The 20760-nt window shown below is 26.3% G+C and overlaps 1 protein-coding gene across 1 annotated transcript; it reads right to left on the reverse strand.

Moving 5' to 3' along the window:
- Positions 1 to 14400: 14400 nt before the first annotated feature.
- Positions 14401 to 18631, reverse strand: LOC126907333 (uncharacterized). Its single transcript, XM_050688529.1, has 2 exons — positions 17408 to 18631; positions 14401 to 16928 (listed from the first exon to the last, which is right to left on the reverse strand). Exons 1-2 carry the CDS (start codon positions 18588 to 18590, stop codon positions 16699 to 16701), a joined length of 1413 nt encoding a protein of 470 aa, XP_050544486.1. The 5' UTR covers positions 18591 to 18631; the 3' UTR covers positions 14401 to 16698.
- Positions 18632 to 20760: the final 2129 nt, after the last annotated feature.

The following is a 20760-nucleotide window of genomic DNA, read 5'->3' on the forward strand; positions in this document are numbered from 1 at the left end:
TTTTACAAATTCTTTGCAATGGTAGCAGAGGCTAATGTCTCCAGTATTTTATCCCACGGGTACTTATTAAAAATGTCTCTAATTTAACAAAATTATATTCGTTTTTCAATGATTGCGGATTTGAATTCAAATTGCATTTAAAGCACTCCGAATGAAATGCACCGCTAACATAAGCATGGAGTGTGTAGGAACGTGCGCAATACTTTAATCGTCAAATTAGACTTAACTAATTGTGATTAAAGAACGATATTCATGGTTAAGATTATAAGTACATTGTGTGTAGATAATTTTACCTCGGTAGTCAATTAAAACGGCATTAAACCTAATAAAAGTCCATGAAATATGACTGAGTGTATTGAGCATCAACTCTTTCGATGAGCCAAACGTTTCCGCCGTTTGTTATCTCATTTAATTATCTCTGCAATAAGTTATGTAATCCTAATGAGGTTGAGCAGCTCGAATATCGTAAAAACTTCTTCCACTTTTTTCCCCGTAAGAATTCATTATGAAAGAAATTAATAAAATGCATACAAGTGCAGACCAGTTAACGGATCCCGTAAAGACGGTAAAGTAAATTGAAGTATTGGTCTGTGAAAAAAAAATCGGACGTCATAACATACTCTCATGTGAATGACCTTTGGTTTGGGGAAATGACGGTAGTGTTTTGCGTCCAGGAACGGGCCCGTGCGTAATGAGGCGTGTCAAGGCCGCAGCAGTGCGGAATCGTGTGTTGTGTGACATTGGCCGTTCACGGCCGACTCTGCCGCCTGCGGTATACCGGCAATGCAAGTGACGGTTGCAACGCGTTTATCTGAACTTGGCCCGGTTTGGCTGGAGAGAACGTGCCTGCAAACGTGAGAGCTGACGCAGCCACCGACTCGAGACCAGGGAAGGTACACCGTGGACTCGAAGGTCCGAGACGCCAGCCACCACGGCCAACGGATCCCTCGTGCAAAATGACAGGCGCGAACAGGACATTGACGGCTGGCTATACTGTTGCCTATAATCTTATTTTTGTGTGGCGTGTCGGTTCAGTTGATTCATTGTTGTTGTTTGTTATTATTATTATTTGCAACACTTGTGTACTCAAACATTTATGAGCAAGCGCCTGGATGATAAAAAAACAATATAAAAGTTGCATGGATTCTCTGTCGGGGGGCTCAAGGAGTTTGCAATCATACTCTGAGGGGGGCACTTAAACGTAGTTCCTTATATATGGTTTCAAGGTGAGTACCCCGGAATATAAAATATTCAATAAGGTCTAAAGCTTTACAAAGATATTAAAAGAAGAGAGTTGCTTATATCCTAGTTATATATACTTATATCCTAATAAATACAAGTAAGTTGTCAACCAGCAAACTGTTTACTCTCCAATTAAAATACCAAGACATAATATTATTACGAAAGACCCTATAATAATAAGATCCTTACATTTTTATTAAAAGCATTTGTTCACTTATTATTTGTTCTGTATTCACCATGCGTAATAAATATACCTAGAGTTTGAGGAGCTAAGCCCTTCAAAAATAAAATTAGCCCCCTCCAAAAAAAAAAAAATCAAAGTAATAATATGTAACATAATATAAAATTATTTTTAGGGAAAAACAAAATTTAATTTACATTCCTTATAATAATTTTTCAAACTCCCTTTAAGTAATTAGATCACTCCGTCACACAAGAACAAAAAGATCCAAGAACAAAGAGTTCGAAAACAATTTTTTCTGAACCACAGTTATCAATATCTCTATGCCAATACTGTACAAAGAAATTTTATTTTAAAATGTCAACATTACAGAAATAAGCATTAATAATGCAGTTATTTATTTAAATGCACTTCAAATTCAGTAATATGGATCTCACAAATAAATCTCCAACTATACACTATTGATTAAAGTTTTGATTTAAAAATAGTATCCAATTAATACCACTGAATAATATTGCGTAAGATTTAATACATTGTTAAAATAACTGAGATAATCTGTCACGTAGTCAGAACTCAGCAGTGTAATTACCGAAAATCAATCGTTATTGTNGTAAGATTTAATACATTGTTAAAATAACTGAGATAATCTGTCACGTAGTCAGAACTCAGCAGTGTAATTACCGAAAATCAATCAATAGTATTGTAATGGCAACGATTTCAATGATACACGATATATAATTTAAAATAAAATGTATGAATTGATCTTATCAAATTGCGTAGGCATTGAACTGTGAACAAATTATTAATATGTCATTGTTAATAATTTTTTTCAACCAAAATTTACAATCAAGTTAATAATAAAAAGTTCATATGAGGTGTATTATTTTAAGAGAAAAAATGTTTGTATGAATGAATTAAAATGATAATAAACTAATAACTAAATACGTTTTTTTTTTTGTAATAAAAATAGAGTAATATTAAGAAATTATAAAAATATAGTATCCAAAACAATTAATTTAACTACTGACAAAACTTTATCTAATTGACTTTTTATTAGTATTTTATTTAAATTTTACAATTAAAAATACTACAAAACAAATTCCTTTGGATTTGCCTAAAAATGCCCAATCGTCAAATCCAAAACGACACTGGCATCCAGTACATTTCAGATTGAATCAAACAAAACTTCCACAACATACTTCAGAATTCAGAAGACGCAAAACATTTCCGACTTTGTGAATAAATCATTAATAGGCGTCTGAAGGCCCGTCTCCCACAGGACATCCTGTTGTCAGACTCCTCCAGCTAAGATTGAAACGAAAACTTGCACAATATATATTTTTATGTATACTTATACAAATAGGAATTATAAATTATAAAAAAAAAAAACTTAAATTATTTGTGTCATACTTGTAAAAACTTTAATTTGTTAAAACATTTTAATTTAATCAAATAAAAAAAAAATTAAAATTTTTCGGGTAAGTACCAATATGTTCTTCTCGGAAAGATGAATTTTAAAATTTAAACGATACAGCAATTACGTACACTCATGTATCACACACACTCATGTGTAATAAAAAACCCAGTACAGTCGGGAACCTATATAATCGATTCCGAATACTAAAATTTCGAAAACTGAGAGTGATTAACATAATTATTACTCTAAAACACTATTTCAATTGACTACATAGATGCGTACATGCGTTTTGTCATCAGTGCTATACAATTATTGACATTTGTTTTTTTAGCTTCTATGCAAATTTCAGAAGGTATTAATTTTACTATAATTTGATTTGTATTCGTGACAATCTTCACTTTATCTCAGCTTTCACCAGACCGATTTCTTTTAACGATACGTCAAAATATCACAAATTTAACTAGTTGAAGTCATTGCCCTTGAAAATGAAAAAATTTCATTCAGTCCCTGTAAACAGGAACTATACACGAAAAAATTACGGTTATTATATCGGAAATTGCAAATTTTTCTTAAAATCGTCAAAACTTTTTGAAAAATTAACCAATCAAACTAATTATTTTTATATAAATATTTTAGATATTTCTCATTTATTTTACATACATTTAAAAAAATTCTATTTATTTATCCACAGCGGAATACAGAATGGTAACTTTTACATGAATAGTTAACTTTTTAATTTTCAAAAGTTATAAAATATGTTAAATTAAAGCTTATATTACATACTAAGGGTTAAAAAAATATTCTATCCTGAATACTTATCTTCTATGAGCAAATTACTACTAAAATTGAACAAAAAATGTTATTTTGGCGTAAAAATCACAATTGTCGTGTTGTTCTAATTTTCTATTTCGATTAATTTATTTCTATTTTAAGTCAAACATTGAACTGATATGGAGAGGATAATTAACCCATTTATACCCCCTTTTACAAAAGAGAAAGTTATATTCATAATTTAAGTGGTTTAAATAACATATTTTATTTGAAAATAAATATTTTCAGGGAGAATTTTTGAAAATTTTAATGTTATTCCAATATGTAGATTAAAAGTAAGCGGCTACTCTTTTAAAATTAAATCTTTTAGCTACCAATGAATTATGATGAAGAGAGGTAACAACAAACAGGACGATCATTAAATAACCACTCTTAAGCACTAAATTTTTTTTTTTAATAATAATTATGTTAAGAAAATCATTTATACTTTTTTTTTTTATGTATTTGTGATTTATCGATTATACTAGTTTTTTTTATTTCATTCATTATATCTTATGAGGATGTCAACTTTATTTTATGGGGACAACATATATATTTATTAAGGAGATTGTTGGTGAGAGTATGAGTAGAATGCCAGTTATCTAGGAAACCTGGTGGTGGGATAAGGACGAACAAAAAATCATAGAGAATAAGAAAAAGCAGATTAAAGTATGTCAAAAGTGAAAAATAAGAGACTAAAAGAGTGACTAGAGAAGATAGGAAAAGGAACGAACATCTAATAGAGAGTATAGGTGTAATGTCAATCGTGGATAAGATGAGAAAAAGGAGACTTAGATGGTTTTGTCATATTATGAGGAAAGAAGATATAGAAGCGGTAAGAACAACTAAGAAAATAATTGTTATAAGAGGTAAAGGAAGATCAAAAATATTTTTAATCCCTTGTTCTCCGTAAATAGAGAAAATCCCCCCAAAAATTACAATTTTAATAATCGGTAGTTTTCGACATTTTATCAATTTGTTTTTATGGTGGAAATGGCTTCAGTATTCAAAAATATGTTATTTTTCTGTTAAAATTTTCGATTTTATATTTCTATAACTATTTTTTTATGAAAATACATCATTAAGTGTTTTACATAGTAATGAGTCAACTGATTTTTATAAAAGTCACATGAATCTAACTATAATCGGATATAAATTTTAATTTATATTTAATATTTTGCCTCCTACGTTACGAGAAACGACTTTGAATTTTTGAACTAACTTAAATTGTCCTTTTTATCTAGTAACGTGTTTGATGTACGATTGTCAAGTCAGTTAAGTCAAGTTACACTTCAGTCTTTCACGCTCGAGGCACTAGGTTCGTATTCCGCTCGACAAAATAATTTTTCTTATTTTTTTTTTTGTGTTTTCCAATAAAATTCAAAATTCTTTTAATTTTTACGTAGTTTAGATTGAATAACTTTAATGAATATCAAAGACCCCATCACTGTAATTTCCTCTTATTAGACGAAATTTCTTATTCCTATTAAAATCAATTTACAATGTGGTATTTGGTAACAATGGATTTTTGCAATTATAATCAATTTTTATAATACGCTTTATTCAATACATTTTTTTAACAACTTTATGTTTGTTTTTTATGTCTGTCCATAAAAATTCTCAGTTCTCACTGGTTCAATTTTGATGAACAATACGTATATAGAAAAGATTTTTATCAAGTTGAACTAACAGTCATCAAATATTGGAAAAAACCATTAATTTTAGAAATTTAGACAAATATCTATTGTAAAAAATTAACAATTTCAAACAAAACTTTTTTTAAATAAATATTTCAACAAATAATAAGAGTATAAAATTTTTTTTTATACAAAACTACACAATAAATCAACTCAACATTTTTTAATCAGCATAGACAAAAAAATACTTTGCTAAACCACGTTTTTACGATCATTTAAAATAGCATAAAAATGCAACTAGAGTTTTTCCATCATATTTTTTTTTTTTTGTTTATTAGTAATTTATAAAAACTAGTATTTACATTTAACAATTGTCTTTTAATATGTTAAATATAACCGTGTAACATTTTGATTTAAGATGTCATGTTAAAATTATTATGAGATTAAATAGTACCACTGAAATTTTTATCTTTTATTCTGAAAAATTATTATTAAAATTAATTTTAAAATCTAACAAACTGTAACTATAACTGAAAGTGATTAATTTACATGTGCCTATTCTAAAATCTATAGTGATTGATAAACCTAATTTTTTGGTTCTTTAAAAATGAATTGTATGAATGTTTATAATTTTTAAAATATTGAACTTTTAACCTTTTTTTAGTTCAACTTGCAAATTTATAGTTTATATCATTAAATAGAAAATGTTATGAAGATTTAAAAAACAGTTTTGTTAAAATTAATATATGTCCAGTTATACATTGTTATTCATAATATTAAGTTATACAATTTATGAAAAAAGGCCAAAATTTTTGTAAAAATCACTTACTATATATTTTCTATTTATATCGTAATACATAATTTCAATACAAATACTTAACATTTTTATGTAACACTTGGTGTTTAAAGAGATATTACAATTGAAATATTTAGAACTATATTCTGTATAGTTATATTCTATAATTTTTAACTAATTAGTCATAGTATCAAAAATTAGTGTATTGAAAAAGTTGAGTTTTGTGAAAAAGTTTCTATTTTAAAAATATTTTTTTACCTAATTAGTTTTCATGACAATTATATTATATTTAATATAAATCATTTATAATGTAAAAACAATATTTCGAAACATGAAATTATTTGATCGCTAAAACAAAACGCAAAAGTGTCTACAACACAAAAAATATAATTTTATTTTTATTTTTTAGTTATTAAATTTAATAATACATATTTTTAGTTTTACGCTTATAGGGTTTCGCGCTCTACCCGCAAGTTCAGCAACTACTTACCGCCCATATCGCATGGTCGGACTGAACTTTTCCTCCCTTCTCTTCCTTATCAATGTTAATGTTAGGTTAATTAAAAATGTTTAATCATTATTAATAAGTTTTTGTTTAATATTTTAAGAGCTTTCCAAGTCAATGTAAATAATGATCAAAAATTTTGATTTTATTATTATTTGTTAAAAAAGAGTATTAAGTTTTAGTAAAACACTTGACACTCCAGAAACTGCGATAGATTTTATTGTTTATGATCTGTTAGAACCACCTTGACTAGTAGGAATATAGTCAAGAAATTCAAAACTCTTTCGTAATTTATTCACGACAATGCTTCAAAACTGATAGTCGTATTACATTTTCATAAACTATAATTTTACCTAAACTTTTTTGTATGTTTCAGAGTGTTGGTCGGTTGACAAGAAAGTAGAGCAGAGAATGAGTGCAACAGAGATGATAATGCTCAGATGGATGAGTGGTGTGACTAGAGAAGATAAGATAAGGAACAAATTTATAAGAGGAGTATAGGTGTAGCGTCAATTGTGGATAAAATGAGAGAAAATAGACTTAGATGGTTTGGTCATGTTATGAGGAGAGAGGAATTGAGAGCTGTAAGATCGGTTATAGAAAAGAATGTTCAAGGAAGAAAAAATAGAGGAAGACCAAAACAGAGATAGAGGAAATTATTGAATGCAATATGAGGACAGCTGAAGTGAGCATTGATGTTGTTGAAGATCGTATCAAGTGGAAGTATGGCATAAGGATGGCCGACCCTAAGTAGTTGGGATTAAGGCGAGAGACAAAGAAGACTATTATAATGTAATACACAAATATTGACATAATTAAATGATTTGACCATTTATTGCAATATTTGTAGGTTTTATATTAGATAAGATATCACTTTTTGTTATTGTCTTACAAACTTTTACCAATAATTTTGTTAATTAAATAAATATTATGTTACTGTAATTCCAATTTCAATGTTTTTAATTGATTGTAATACTAATTTATCGTTCTATTCAACTCATGTATATAAACTTGAGACATAAATCAGAAATTTTATGTAAGTAATTCTTAAACATGATTTTAGTAATATAAACGAAATAATAAATCAACTTATACAAGTATAAACAGCTGAATAAATACTTAACAACTTAATTCTACAAAAATAAAATATGAAATTAAAAAAACACAAGTTTAAAAAATATGTTTTATGTTCATGAACAGCTAGATTATATAATATCCATGATTTTAAATGTATTTAAGTGGAAATTAATATTCCTTATATTATGAAACTTACATCTCTAATTAGAATACTGATTGAAAATTATTTTTCGACTATGGGGTTTTCATTTATTAATTCTATTTTATGGCTGTAAAATTTTAACCGTTATATAATAATTGAAATATTTTGGTAGATAATAGTTTTGATCTATCAAGAACTATTTGTTACATAGTAAATTAAAAACATAATAAACACATTTTAATAAACAAAAAAGTATCACTATGAAATAAATAATTCAGTTTATAAATCTTAAATATAATTATTAATTAGATGATTTATTTTATAATTGTAGTAATTATATTATGTAAGTGATTATAAAATGATTTTTTATAAAAATACCAACTTACAAATTGGGCGAAGCTGAGAAGGTATTTATTTAACTATGATATTTTTTTGTCTTTTACCACTTATTTTCAGTTCTCACTGGACTGATTTTGAAGAACAATATATCAAAAGATCACAAATTGTATCTAATCGAATACATTACCCTCAAAAATTGAAAACATTTCCATTGTTCCCTAGTAAATACGAGAAATCATCAAAAAAATTTTGCGATTTTAATTTTTGTAATTTTTAAAATCAGCAAATTTCGACATTTTTTTAGCTTTTTTTTCTTTAAACTACCATTAATTATTAAAATATGAATAAATCAAAATGATTTTTTGTTATATTAAAACTCTCATTTCATATAAATTTTTCGATAGTCTAACTCTTTACCTGTCGTCCTCAGGGTGGACACAAAATAGCAACTTCTACACAAAAATTTAACTTTTTCAACTCAAGTTTTCCAAATGTTCTAAAAATAGAACAAACTTCAAACATCAAATAAAACTTATCTTATATACTAGAAGTTCAAAAAAAAAAAAATTTTACTGACGACTTATCTTCTATGAACAAATGGTTGCCGTATTTAAAAAACATGCAATTTTTGTGTTAAAATTTACGATTTTATATTTTATTTTTTCAAATTTAAAATACTAAAACTTTTTAAAAATGTATAGATGAATATAATTTTTTGTTTTTCATAAGTACTTTAGTTTAAAGTTAAAATATTTTACTTTACTTCATTCATTCGACATACTTGTAAATCGGAGCATTTTCCTTTATACAAGGGGGAGTTAAAAACTTTAAAAATACCAGTAAAAAGTAGAACTTCTTCAACTTAACTTTTGAAAATGTTCCGAAAATACTCCAAACTTTTAATATAAGTCAAATTAAAGTTCATGGTAAATACTATTTGTTCAAAAAAAAATAAGTTGATCATTAATAACAAGTATATTCCGGTCTTGGCGAGTAGCCGAATCTACTTTTAAACAAAAAACTATCNTCCGAAAATACTCCAAACTTTTAATATAAGTCAAATTAAAGTTCATGGTAAATACTATTTGTTCAAAAAAAAAAAATTGTCTCGACACCTTTTCATCTATGAGTAAATGGCCGCTGTACAAAAAATGTAATTCTTATATACAAATCAAATTTTTATTATTATTCATAAATTTTAATATATATTGTGGTGCCCTAGTGTCATCATGGCTTAAGTGCATATTTATATATATTTTATTAATTTGTAATAAGTTGATCATTAATAACAAGTATATTCCGGTCTTGGCGAGTAGCCGAATCTACTTTTAAACAAAAAACTATTGAGTATATCAAACAAGTGGCTAAAATTAAAAGAATTACTCTGCAAGTAGAATTAAAATGTGTTTACAAACACAATAGCCTAATGGAAGGCTATACAATTATAAATTATTATCAAATATAATTTTCTAACATAATAGACATCATCTAGAAAATTTCGTGTGACGGATATTGTAGTAATGAGATTAGTGTACACTACTAATATCGGACGCTTATACATGACGTCACAACTAATATACAAAATGATTTTTTCACAATAACCTACTCATTTACAGAATAAAAGAAATTTTAATATTTTTTTTTTTTGTTAGCTTTTGTTACACATTATTCTTTAATTAATAACTTTGTAATACATTTTAAGTTCATTCTTTATTCCTTGTACGGGTGCCAACTTTGTTTTCTTAAATGGGAATACATATTTCGAATTTAATAAAATTTTTGAGTTTTTGATTTAATAGTAAATGACATTTGTAATTAAAATAACTTTATTCGTTTAATAGATATAAAATTTTAGTTTCAATTAGACTTGATATACATGTATAACACACGAGGGATTCCAAACATAGGAATCTAATTGGTTTTTGTGACGTCGCTATCAACATCACGGAGAGTTTATTGTCATATATTACAATCAATAAATATGCTTTCTGTATGGCCAGTTTGTGTATTTTTAAACTCACAACAATTTGCCTTGACTCAAACTACAATTAATAATAAAGGCTGCGCATCTGCGATTATCTACTGATTTGCATCCAAGCGTCTTTTGTGATGATAATTTTAATCACTGTCAAATAACAACTATACCTGTCGTATCTATATCACGTACCCACTATGCCACTGTGCTAGGTTTTTTAATAATTGACTTCTTGAACTATTATTTAATCGTGCTTTAATTTCTTTTTTAATTTTACTTTCTTAAAATTTTCGATTTTATATATATATATTTTTAATAATTGTGCATTATTGAGATTCATACATAAAATAAAAAAACAATAAAAAATTGTATTTGAATTCCTTGCAAAATATTCTATCTATTGATAGCCATTTCATTTTTATGAGATTGAATAGTTCCATTAAAATTTTTATCATTTTTCTGAAAATTATCATTAAACTTAAATTTTAAAATGTAACAAACTGTAACTGTAACTGAAAGTGATTAATTTACACGTGCATTTTCTCAAAATTGTAGTAATTGATAAAACACGAGTTATTTATCATTATTTAATTACTTTGTACAAGATATTATTTATTTATTTACACCTATACTTTCCAGATTCGCATTAAAGATGAAATTAAGAAAAAAATTATGTGTTAATTAAATTTAAAAAATCCCAAATAGAAAAATTAAAAAAAAAATATCATAAATTCTGTGTAAATAATTTTACTGAAAATAATTGGTTAGAAAAGTAAAATAAGTCTTTATAACCAAATAAGGGGAGTCTAGCGATCCCCAGAACAATCTTGAAAACTTTTTCAAAGGTTTATTATTCTAATTGTCTCTAACTATGAACTGTGCGTACTATGCACATTAATGTTTTCCGGTCTAAAAAGTAAGAAATGAATAATGATAGCAGTCAAAGAATTCAACAATAAATTTAAGACTCTAGTCTCACCTATGTATCAATATGATATAATAATGAGATTTTACACGTATTAAAGAGAAAAAAAAACGGTAGCACAGTGGGGTCGAGGCACAGTGTGGACGAGGCATAGATGGGACAAGTATAGATGATATCTGACAGTGATTAAAATCACTATCATAAGAAACGCTTCGATGCAAATCTGTAGATAGTGTTTCCTTTAGAGAAATTGGTGAAATATTTTAAAAGCAACATGAACTCTTATTTCTTTAATTATATCCTGATTAGTAGTTCTTTGATTTTAAAATATAATATATGAATAAATACTAATTATAGTTTTTAAATTTAGTATGAAATTGTGAGGCCAGCTATGATGTATGGTTAATAGTGTTGGGCGGTTGATAAGAAAGTAGAGCAGAGAATAAGTGTAGCAGAGATGAGAATGCTTAGTTGGATGAGTGGAGTGACTAGAGAAGATAGGATAAGGAACGAGCATATAAGAGGAAGTATAGGTGTTGCGTCAATCGTGGATAAGATGACAGAAAATAGACTTAGATTGTTTAGTCATGGTATGAGGAAAGAAGAATCGAAAGCTGTAAGAACAGTTATAGAAATGAATGTTGAAGGAAGAAGAGATAGAGGAAGACCAAAAAAGAGATGGAGGGATGCTATTGAATGCGATTTGAGGACAGCTGATGTGAGCGTAGAAGATGTGGGAGATCGTGTCAAGTGGAATCTTAGGATAAGGGTGCCCGACCCCAAGTAGTTGGGATTAAGGCAAAGAAAAAGAAAAATATTACCAGATATTCCGGTGGCAATTGACATAATATGATTGTTATTTCGGAATGTACAATTTAGCGTTTAGTTGGGTTTAAATAATATAGCGTCAAATCAATTACCTACTCTATCGGTTGTATCTCAATATACACTACACTTTAATGATACAATAAATAAATAAACTCACACATACACACATATGCATTTATAACATTGTGTCTAATGTAAGTATAACATGATAAAAAGTAACCGTAAAATGAAAAAAATGGAATATAAATTTTATTACTCATATTAAATGTAATGTAACTCGAAAAATATTTGTTTAAATGAAAAAATATAAGATTATATTTTTATTTATAATTGTCTTTTAAACAACTTTTGTGCGAAACTTTTTTTTGTAAGTTAAATATTTTTTTTTGAGAAAATTAAGAAAGCTCATATTTTTGAACTTTTGCGAGGATTTAAAAAAAAAGCTCAATTCCAATCTTGAGGACTATTAGTATGTCATTATACATATTTTAATTCAACTTTTAAAAAAACAAAATTTTTTCCGCAATTTTTCCTTTGTTGACTGGCCTAGATGTCAATTTTAAACTTGTAATTGAGCTAAAAGTTATGGTAATATATTCAATTTATTTTACTATAAACTTTCATAAATCTTTATCAAAAATTTTTCATCAACTTTAAAGAACCAAAAAAATAGGTTAAAATTGAAAATTTGGACTGATTATTTTTAACATATTAAAAATCAAATCAGTAATAATTTGAAAACAAATTTTTTTTTCTTTTAATTATTATTTTATATATATAATTAGTAATAATATAAAAAATTAGAAGTGATAGAAATAGTCTACTTGCAGATTTGAAAACAACGCGAAAAGTTGATTTAGAAAAGTATATTTTTGCTTCTGATGAAAGTTCCTTGTAGTCCAGTGCATTTTTTTATAGTAACAAACAGTTTTTATTGAAAATTATTGTATCAAGCCCTTTAAATTTTTATACACGTAAAAGTAAAGCAAAATATAACTTCTTTATTATTTTTATAATTTCTCCGTTTAAATTACAATATTAAATATCAATTTCATACTAAATTTAATAATTATAATTAGTATATATTCAAATATTATATTTTAAAATCAAAGAACTACTAATCATGATATAATTAAAGAAATAAGAGTTGATGTTGCTTTTGGAATAATCCACCAATTGCCTAATTAAAACAAAAAAAAAAAAAGTTTGTTGGGAATTTTTTCTGCTATTCTGCAAAATTACTCCTTCGTTGACTAGAATGAATCATTAAATAGAAAATTTTATGAGAATTAAAACAATGTTATTTTTAAGATTAATATGCAGTCAGAAAGTTTTATAATTATTATTTATTGTAAATTTATCAGAAAAACTCATTATTTTTTGCATTTTTATCGTAATAGAACACTTAAATAGAAATCATAGTAATCATTTCTAAGTAATTTTTGATATTTAAAAAGATTCTACTATTGAAATATCCAGAACTGAATTAATTTTAATGATTTACTTTAACTAAAAAAAAAAAAGTTAATATTTTGAATCCCTCTTGTGGGCAGGTAAAGGGTTAGATTTATAAAAAAAACCAAATGATAGATAAAGACATGCATCTAAATAAAAAAAAATATACTGATTTGGTCATTTTTGATAAAGTTATAACAATTAACAAAGTTATAAGTTTTATACACTGGACTACAAGGAACTTCCATCAGAAACAAAAATATACTATTCTAAATCAACTTTTCGCGATGTTTTAAAATGTGCAATTAGACTTTTTCTATAACTTCTAAGTTTTAATATTATTAAAAAATAGTTTTTACATATAAAAAAAAATAATTAAGAACAAAAAAAATTGTTTTAAATTAATACTGATTTGATATAATATTTAATATTAATTTGATTATTAATAAGTTAAAAATAAGGAAAATGACATATTTAACCAATTTTGTTAATCGTTTAAAGTTGATTGTTGTAAATGTTTATAAAAAAAAAAAAAAATTTATTTTACCATAACTTTTAGCTCAATTGGTAAGTTTGACATTGACATAATTAAATAGAAAATTTTATGACAATTAAAAAAATTGTATCGTTAAGATCAATATGCAGTCAGAAAGTTTTATAATTACTATTTATTGTAAATTTATCAGAAAAGCTCAATATTTTTTTGCATTTTTATGGTAATAGATAACTTAAATAGAAGTAATAGTAATAATTTCCTAGGAACTTTTGTTGTTTGTTGAAAAGATTCTATAATTGAAATATTGAGAACTTAATTAATTTTAATGATTTACTTTAACTAAATGTACCAATCAAAACAAAGTTGTTAAAAAGATTTACTCAATTGAGTTTATTATAAAATTTGATTATATTTGTAAAAATCAATTGTTAATTCAGGAGAAAAAACAATCATTTTTTTTAGAAATGATTTATATAGCAACACGTTAGAAAAAAATTTGAATATTATAGTCTAATAGTAGCACACACAAACAGAGTAATAAAATTATTAAATTACAAAGTAAAATGATTTAATTTTGTAGTTGAAACCTATCATATCAAACTTCATTCGTTAATAAATATTTTGAAAACATTAGAAATTAATGATTTTAATTGTCTTTATGGAGACGATGTAATAACTAACTGTTTAATTGATAAATTAGAATTTTTTTTTCAATTTTTGAGAGTAATATCTTCAACTAGATACGAATTGTAGTAATTTGACGTATTGTTGAAAAAAGTAGGTCAAGTTAGAGCAGAGAAAATAAATGATAGTCACAAAAAAATATCTTCTCGGCTTTGCATCGAAGCGAAAACTTAAAATATAGTAAAATAATTTTAATACGAATAAGAAATTTCTTCTTGCAAGGGGCGACTAAAGTGATGGGATCCTTGATCTTTATTGAAGTTATTGAATCTAAATGTGATAAAAATCAAACGAGTTAAAATTTATACTAACTTAAAAAGAATTAAGAAAAAATGCAAAAAATTCATTGCCATATGCGGGTTGGAACCTCGTACCCCAAGCGTGTAAAACATAAATTTTACCAACTCGGCAACCGTACGTTGCTTCCGGCGGTTGAAAAATTGGCTATTTAAGCTAGTTCAAATTTCAAAGTTATTTTTCTCGACTTAAAAGAAACAAACATATTTAAATAAGTTTAACTATCTATACTATATCAATTTTAATTTATATAATATTTATGAAAATCTGTACTCCCCTTGTCAGGTATTTTAAAATAAAATAAAATACAAAACCCAGAATTTTAACACAAAAATAGCATATTTTTGCATACGGTAGTCATTTTTACCATGAAGACAAATCCAGAGGTCAAATTTTTTTTTTTCACATTAAAGTATATTACATAAGCTTTAATTTAAGATATATTTAAAAGTGTCAGTATTTCCGGAATACTTTCAAAAATTAAATTGAAAATATCGTAGTAACAATACGCATGTTTAAAGTTTTGACCCCCCTTGTTAAAGGGGTATGATCCGATTTACAAAAAAAGCGTGCCAGATGAAAGGGGTATATAAATATTTATTATAAAAAAATAATAATATTGATCCATACATTTTTCCAAAAGTTATATAAAATATAAATTAAATAATATAACATATAAAATCGAGATTTTTTTCACGGAAATCGTACGTTTTTCTTTAACTTTGATGTCCGTTTTCACCACGAAGACAAGTCCAGAGGTCAAATTTTTTTTTTTCAAATTAAAGTATATTACATAAGCTTTAATTTAAGATATATATAAAAGTGTCAGTCTTTCCGGAACATTTTCAAAAGTTAAGTTGAAAAAGTTCTACTTTCTATACGCATTTTAAAAGGTTTGCACCCCCCCTGTATAAAGGGAAATGGTCCGATTTTAAAAAAAAGTATGTCGAATGAAAGAAGTATATATAAAGTATTTATCATTAAAGAATAAAGTTGATTCATGCATTTTTTAAAAAGTTATAGCAACATAATGTTAAAAAATGTAAAATATAATATCAAGAATTTTTTCACAAAAATAGCATATTTTTGCATACGGTAGTCATTTTCACCATGAAGACAAGTCCAGAGGTCAAATTTTTTTTTTTCAAATTAAAGTATATTACATTAGCTTTAATTTAAGGTATATATAAAATTGTCAGTCTTTCCGGAACATTTTCAAAAGTTAAGTTGAAAAAGTTAATTTTTTGTAAAAAAGTTACCATTTTGAAACCCCATCCTTTGGGCTGTTAAAGGGTCAAATGTTCACAAAAATATATAAAATGATAGGTAATTATCTAAGGTATCTATAAAAAAAAAAATTATATTGATTCGGTCATTTTTAAAAAAGTTATGGCAATTTTAAGTAAAAAAAATTGAAAAAATATCGAAAATTAGCGATTTTTAAATTTGTAATTTTTTGGGGGATTTCCCCCGTTTACGGGGAACGAGGGAATTTTTTTCAATTTTTGAGGGTAATGTCTTCGACTAGATACGATTTGTGATCTTTTGACATATTGTTCATCAAAATCGGTCCAGCGAGAGCTGAGATTGAGCGTTCACAGACACAAAAAAAAAAATAAAAAATAAAAAAACACATCATAGTAAAATTAATACCTTCTCAGCTTCGCATCGAAGCTAAAACATTGTGGTGCTTTAAGCAACACAAGAAATGTGTTACTTTACTTTTCAGTTGTCATAAAAGATATAATAGTCTAAATATACATAAATTTACTGACACAATAAAATTTATATTCTATGTTTTTTCACTAAATAATTTTAAATATAATTAAAAAGAAAATCTTATGCTTAACCCTTCTAAAAATTTATTTATAAATATTGAAAATTGATCCAATTTATATGTACAATATGTAATCCATTAAGTATACAGGGTAGGGATAATAACAATAGTTTAGATGGCATCCATAACTATTCTCTATATTTTTCTCAGGATGATTTTGATACATTACAATTTTTTTTTTTCTATTTTCGTCATCGTTGGCATTACCTTTTTCTTTGACATGGCCGATTTGAGTGGCAGCATCGTATAAAGATGTGTAATTATCTTTAGTTCGGCATAAATTTTCTAAAAATAAATTACGATAATAATTTTATTTGAATATGATATACTTCAAAATTGGATAGAAGACATAAATCCTGTGATTTTAAGTGCAGAATATATAAAACTAATTGATTTTCACTGTAGTTTAAAGAAAAACTTTATCACTACAGGAATTATTAGTAATGAAATCGTCAAAAAAGTATTAATTAATAAATATTCTTTATTCTTTATATTATTTGTATAACCAGTACTAATTTCATTTATTTTATTTTCATAAATGATTATTAATATCTACTCTAATAATCTAATAATATAGGAAAAATTGATAAAAAATTGTAATTGTTTCAAATTAAATTTTTAAATAAAATACTTAAGTATTATTATAAAATAATAATACCATGTTTCAGAAATATCAAAATATCTCAGAAATGTCAGGTTAATCGAATTTTCTGAATCAACTTAATTATTTAATATAATAAAATAAAATAAATAATTATAGTTACCTATTATTTTTTTATTAAACATATACGTGTATTGATAATGTAATATGTAATTAACACTAAAAGATGTTTTAGTGAATTTAAACAATTTATCATGTTCTTTTAATTCTCTTACGAATTCTTCTGATTGTTCCACTTTCACAGCCAATTTTTCCAAGAGTTTGTCAATATTGTCCTCTATAAAAATCTCATTTGGAATATTAAGGACCAATTTGTTGTTATATATAAATGATTTTGTTGACTTTTGCAAAGTAATGCATAAACACATCATACAGCTTTTCCTATTATAAATAAAATGATCAAGGCAATCAGAAGTTCTACGTAAAAATGAAGAAAAGTATAGTTTCGACTTGTAGCCAAAAAGATTCAAATCGACAAACTTTTGAAAACATTCAAGTATTCTATTACCGACAGAAATAATATTATCATAGTATTTTAAAGGTACTTCTTGGTCATTTATTTTGTTGTATTCATTAAGAGTTTTGACAAACAGTCTTACTAGTAAAACAATAGGACGAAATGTTGCTGTTAGTATGAGTGTATGAAATGCTTGTACTTCTCTTCTGTATAATGAATATTTAATGTATCTAAATATATCAAAAATGGTTATGGGTCTGCTATCAGGACATTTATAGACGAGTGGTGCAAATCTAATCATATCTAAAATAGATTGTTTCTGCTCGTTTATTAATATTGAATATTGTTCATCCTGTGAACTTATCATTAGATCTTTTTCGGGAATTTTACGATCACTCGTCATAAAGTCATATAATAATAGATTTTTTGGCAAAAATTTCCAGTATTCAGACCGTTTAACAGCTTTATTAAAAACAAAATATATTTCACTGTGTTCTAAATTGTTTATATTATCATCAGTGTCGTTTTGTTGCTTATCACTTTGTAATAATCTGTTTTTAAGTCTATTTGCAACATATTGAAAATTTTCTATAGTATATTCTCCTGATTTGTTGTAATCAGGACAATAAACAAATACTTCGTCATATGTTATATCACGACAAATATTTAATATCATTTTCTCAAACTGTTCTGAAAAATAATCATGAATCATCAAGTAACCTCTAAGAATACTGGAAGTTTTATTTGACGTATCAAATATTCTGTCATTATTTTTTGAATAGAAATCTAAATGTTCAGAAACATTATTTAAATATAAATTGAGTGACATTAATTCTTTCGAGAATGACTTTTGATTGGCTTCCCTTAAGACATCNACATTAATTCTTTCGAGAATGACTTTTGATTGGCTTCCCTTAAGACATCTAACATTACTAGTACGATTTCGCCATGGGTTTTTATTGCATCACCATATGTGTTCAAAGTAAGCACATTATATATTTCTAAATTTTCACTAATTTCAGTCAAATATCGATTATTATGATAAAAAAAATTTGACATATACTTGATAAAAGTACAATGAAAATCATCAAAAGATAATCCAAGTATTAAATTAATGAGTAATAATGATATAAATTTTATTAAAATCATTTTTTTAACAAAAAACTAATAAATAAAACTATTATATGTATTTTCTTGTACTTTTAAAAGCATATTACATATTTCATTTATTCTTTTTTTATATTCAATTACTTATCATATAAATAGTATCATTTTATGATGTTATTTGTTTTAGTGTTTCTATATTTCTATAGAAATATATCATATGGTAATAATTTAAAATATTAATCAGTGATTGAATAATAAAAAATTTAGCTATACAAAGTATTTTAATTCCCCTCCTACAGGCAGGTTAACACGATACCCTATATTTTGGGATACGTTTAATAGACAGACACCTCGTCTCTTTCAACAGCCGCCTTATTACATCACAAGCCCAACTTGATTAGAGTACTTCTGCTATTTAGTGTTGTACATCGGTAGTACCCCTAAGTAGACACAAAGTAGTACACAAGTCAACTAATGTCTTTTGACAACGAGTTCGTCGTGTTTAGCTCTTCTCGAGTCCTCCCGTTGGATATACTGGTCAGCCTCAATCCCAATCAAAAAGTGAACTACTAAAAGGGTAGAGTTTAAACCCGTCAGCACGGTCTAGCTCAAAAGTAGCAGACTGCACACTAATTATTTAGATCGACTAAAGGACCAGCAGTCCAACCTCGACTCTTGCCGCACACAAACAATTTTAACAGCTCAGTGAATATAAGATATTTACGCTAAGTGCAGGTGTTTAAATAGTTATTTTATTTACATAACGTAATAAGTACAAAGTCAATATGTAATATAAAAATATAACAAACAATAAATTAAGTCGTACAAAACACAAAGTTACTCGCACCCAACTTCATGACCCGTAACTCGACGTTTTTTCGTCAAAACGTCAATCCCCTTATATTTTTAATGTCTCCCTTTAAATATTCTTTTTCCCACCGGTATTAATTTGCTTACCCTGCGTTTTCCCTTTAGATAACATTATTATATTGCTTAAGAATTTAGAAATTGCCTACTGCTGTGACAATCATTGTGTTTGGGATGGACTTAAAATACGATATGGTTGAACATCGTAAAATACTTGATACTCTTTAAATTTCTCTATTTTTTGACAACTTGTTTTAAATAAATTATATATCACAAGATAGATCTTCTTATATATACAAATTGTCAGCAAATCTTTTAATTAAATTTTATGGCTACATATATATAATCAGTATCTACTTTCAAGGAAGAATTTTATAAACTTTGCTGGAATATAGTGCTAATGTGTAGCAAATATATTATTGAACCATAATTCCAAAAAAGTCTTCTTTAAATTGACTAACAACCCAATTTCAAGGTCCAAATGCATCCATTAAACGCAAAGCTTATATTATTATTCAGAGGAATATTTTTGTTTTTCAATGGTTTTAAAAAATAAAAAATAAATTCGATGTTTTTAGTATTACAAGAATAGGAAAAATTAGATTATTAATTTCTAGGGTCATAACTAAAATAAGCTACTACTAAATATTAAAGAAAATGTTTTTTATAATTAACCATGCCATAAAAATATTAAATATAGAGATAACTGCATACTTATTAATTAATTAAATCTGAAATTTATGCTCGATGATATTTAATGTACACTAAAACCGTGTGATAAGTTGTGACAAAGCCATGATGAAAGGAGATGCCCTTATACAAGGCCTGTATCTTATAAACAAGAGGAAGATGATTTTTAAAGGGACAAACAATACCCGCCGGTCATCAAGCACGACAAAACCGCTAAAACACTGCGTGTATACGCCCAAAGTAAACAATTGGTTTTAGACAGTTAAGTAGGCGAAGTAAAAGAAGAAGATTTATCATAAATTAGCAATGTAAGTAATACAGATGATGTTCAAGAG

This window comes from Daktulosphaira vitifoliae, unplaced genomic scaffold (genome assembly GCF_025091365.1).
Source record: "Daktulosphaira vitifoliae isolate Bord-2020 unplaced genomic scaffold, ASM2509136v1 Scaffold_5, whole genome shotgun sequence".
Lineage (NCBI taxonomy): Eukaryota > Metazoa > Arthropoda > Insecta > Hemiptera > Phylloxeridae > Daktulosphaira > Daktulosphaira vitifoliae.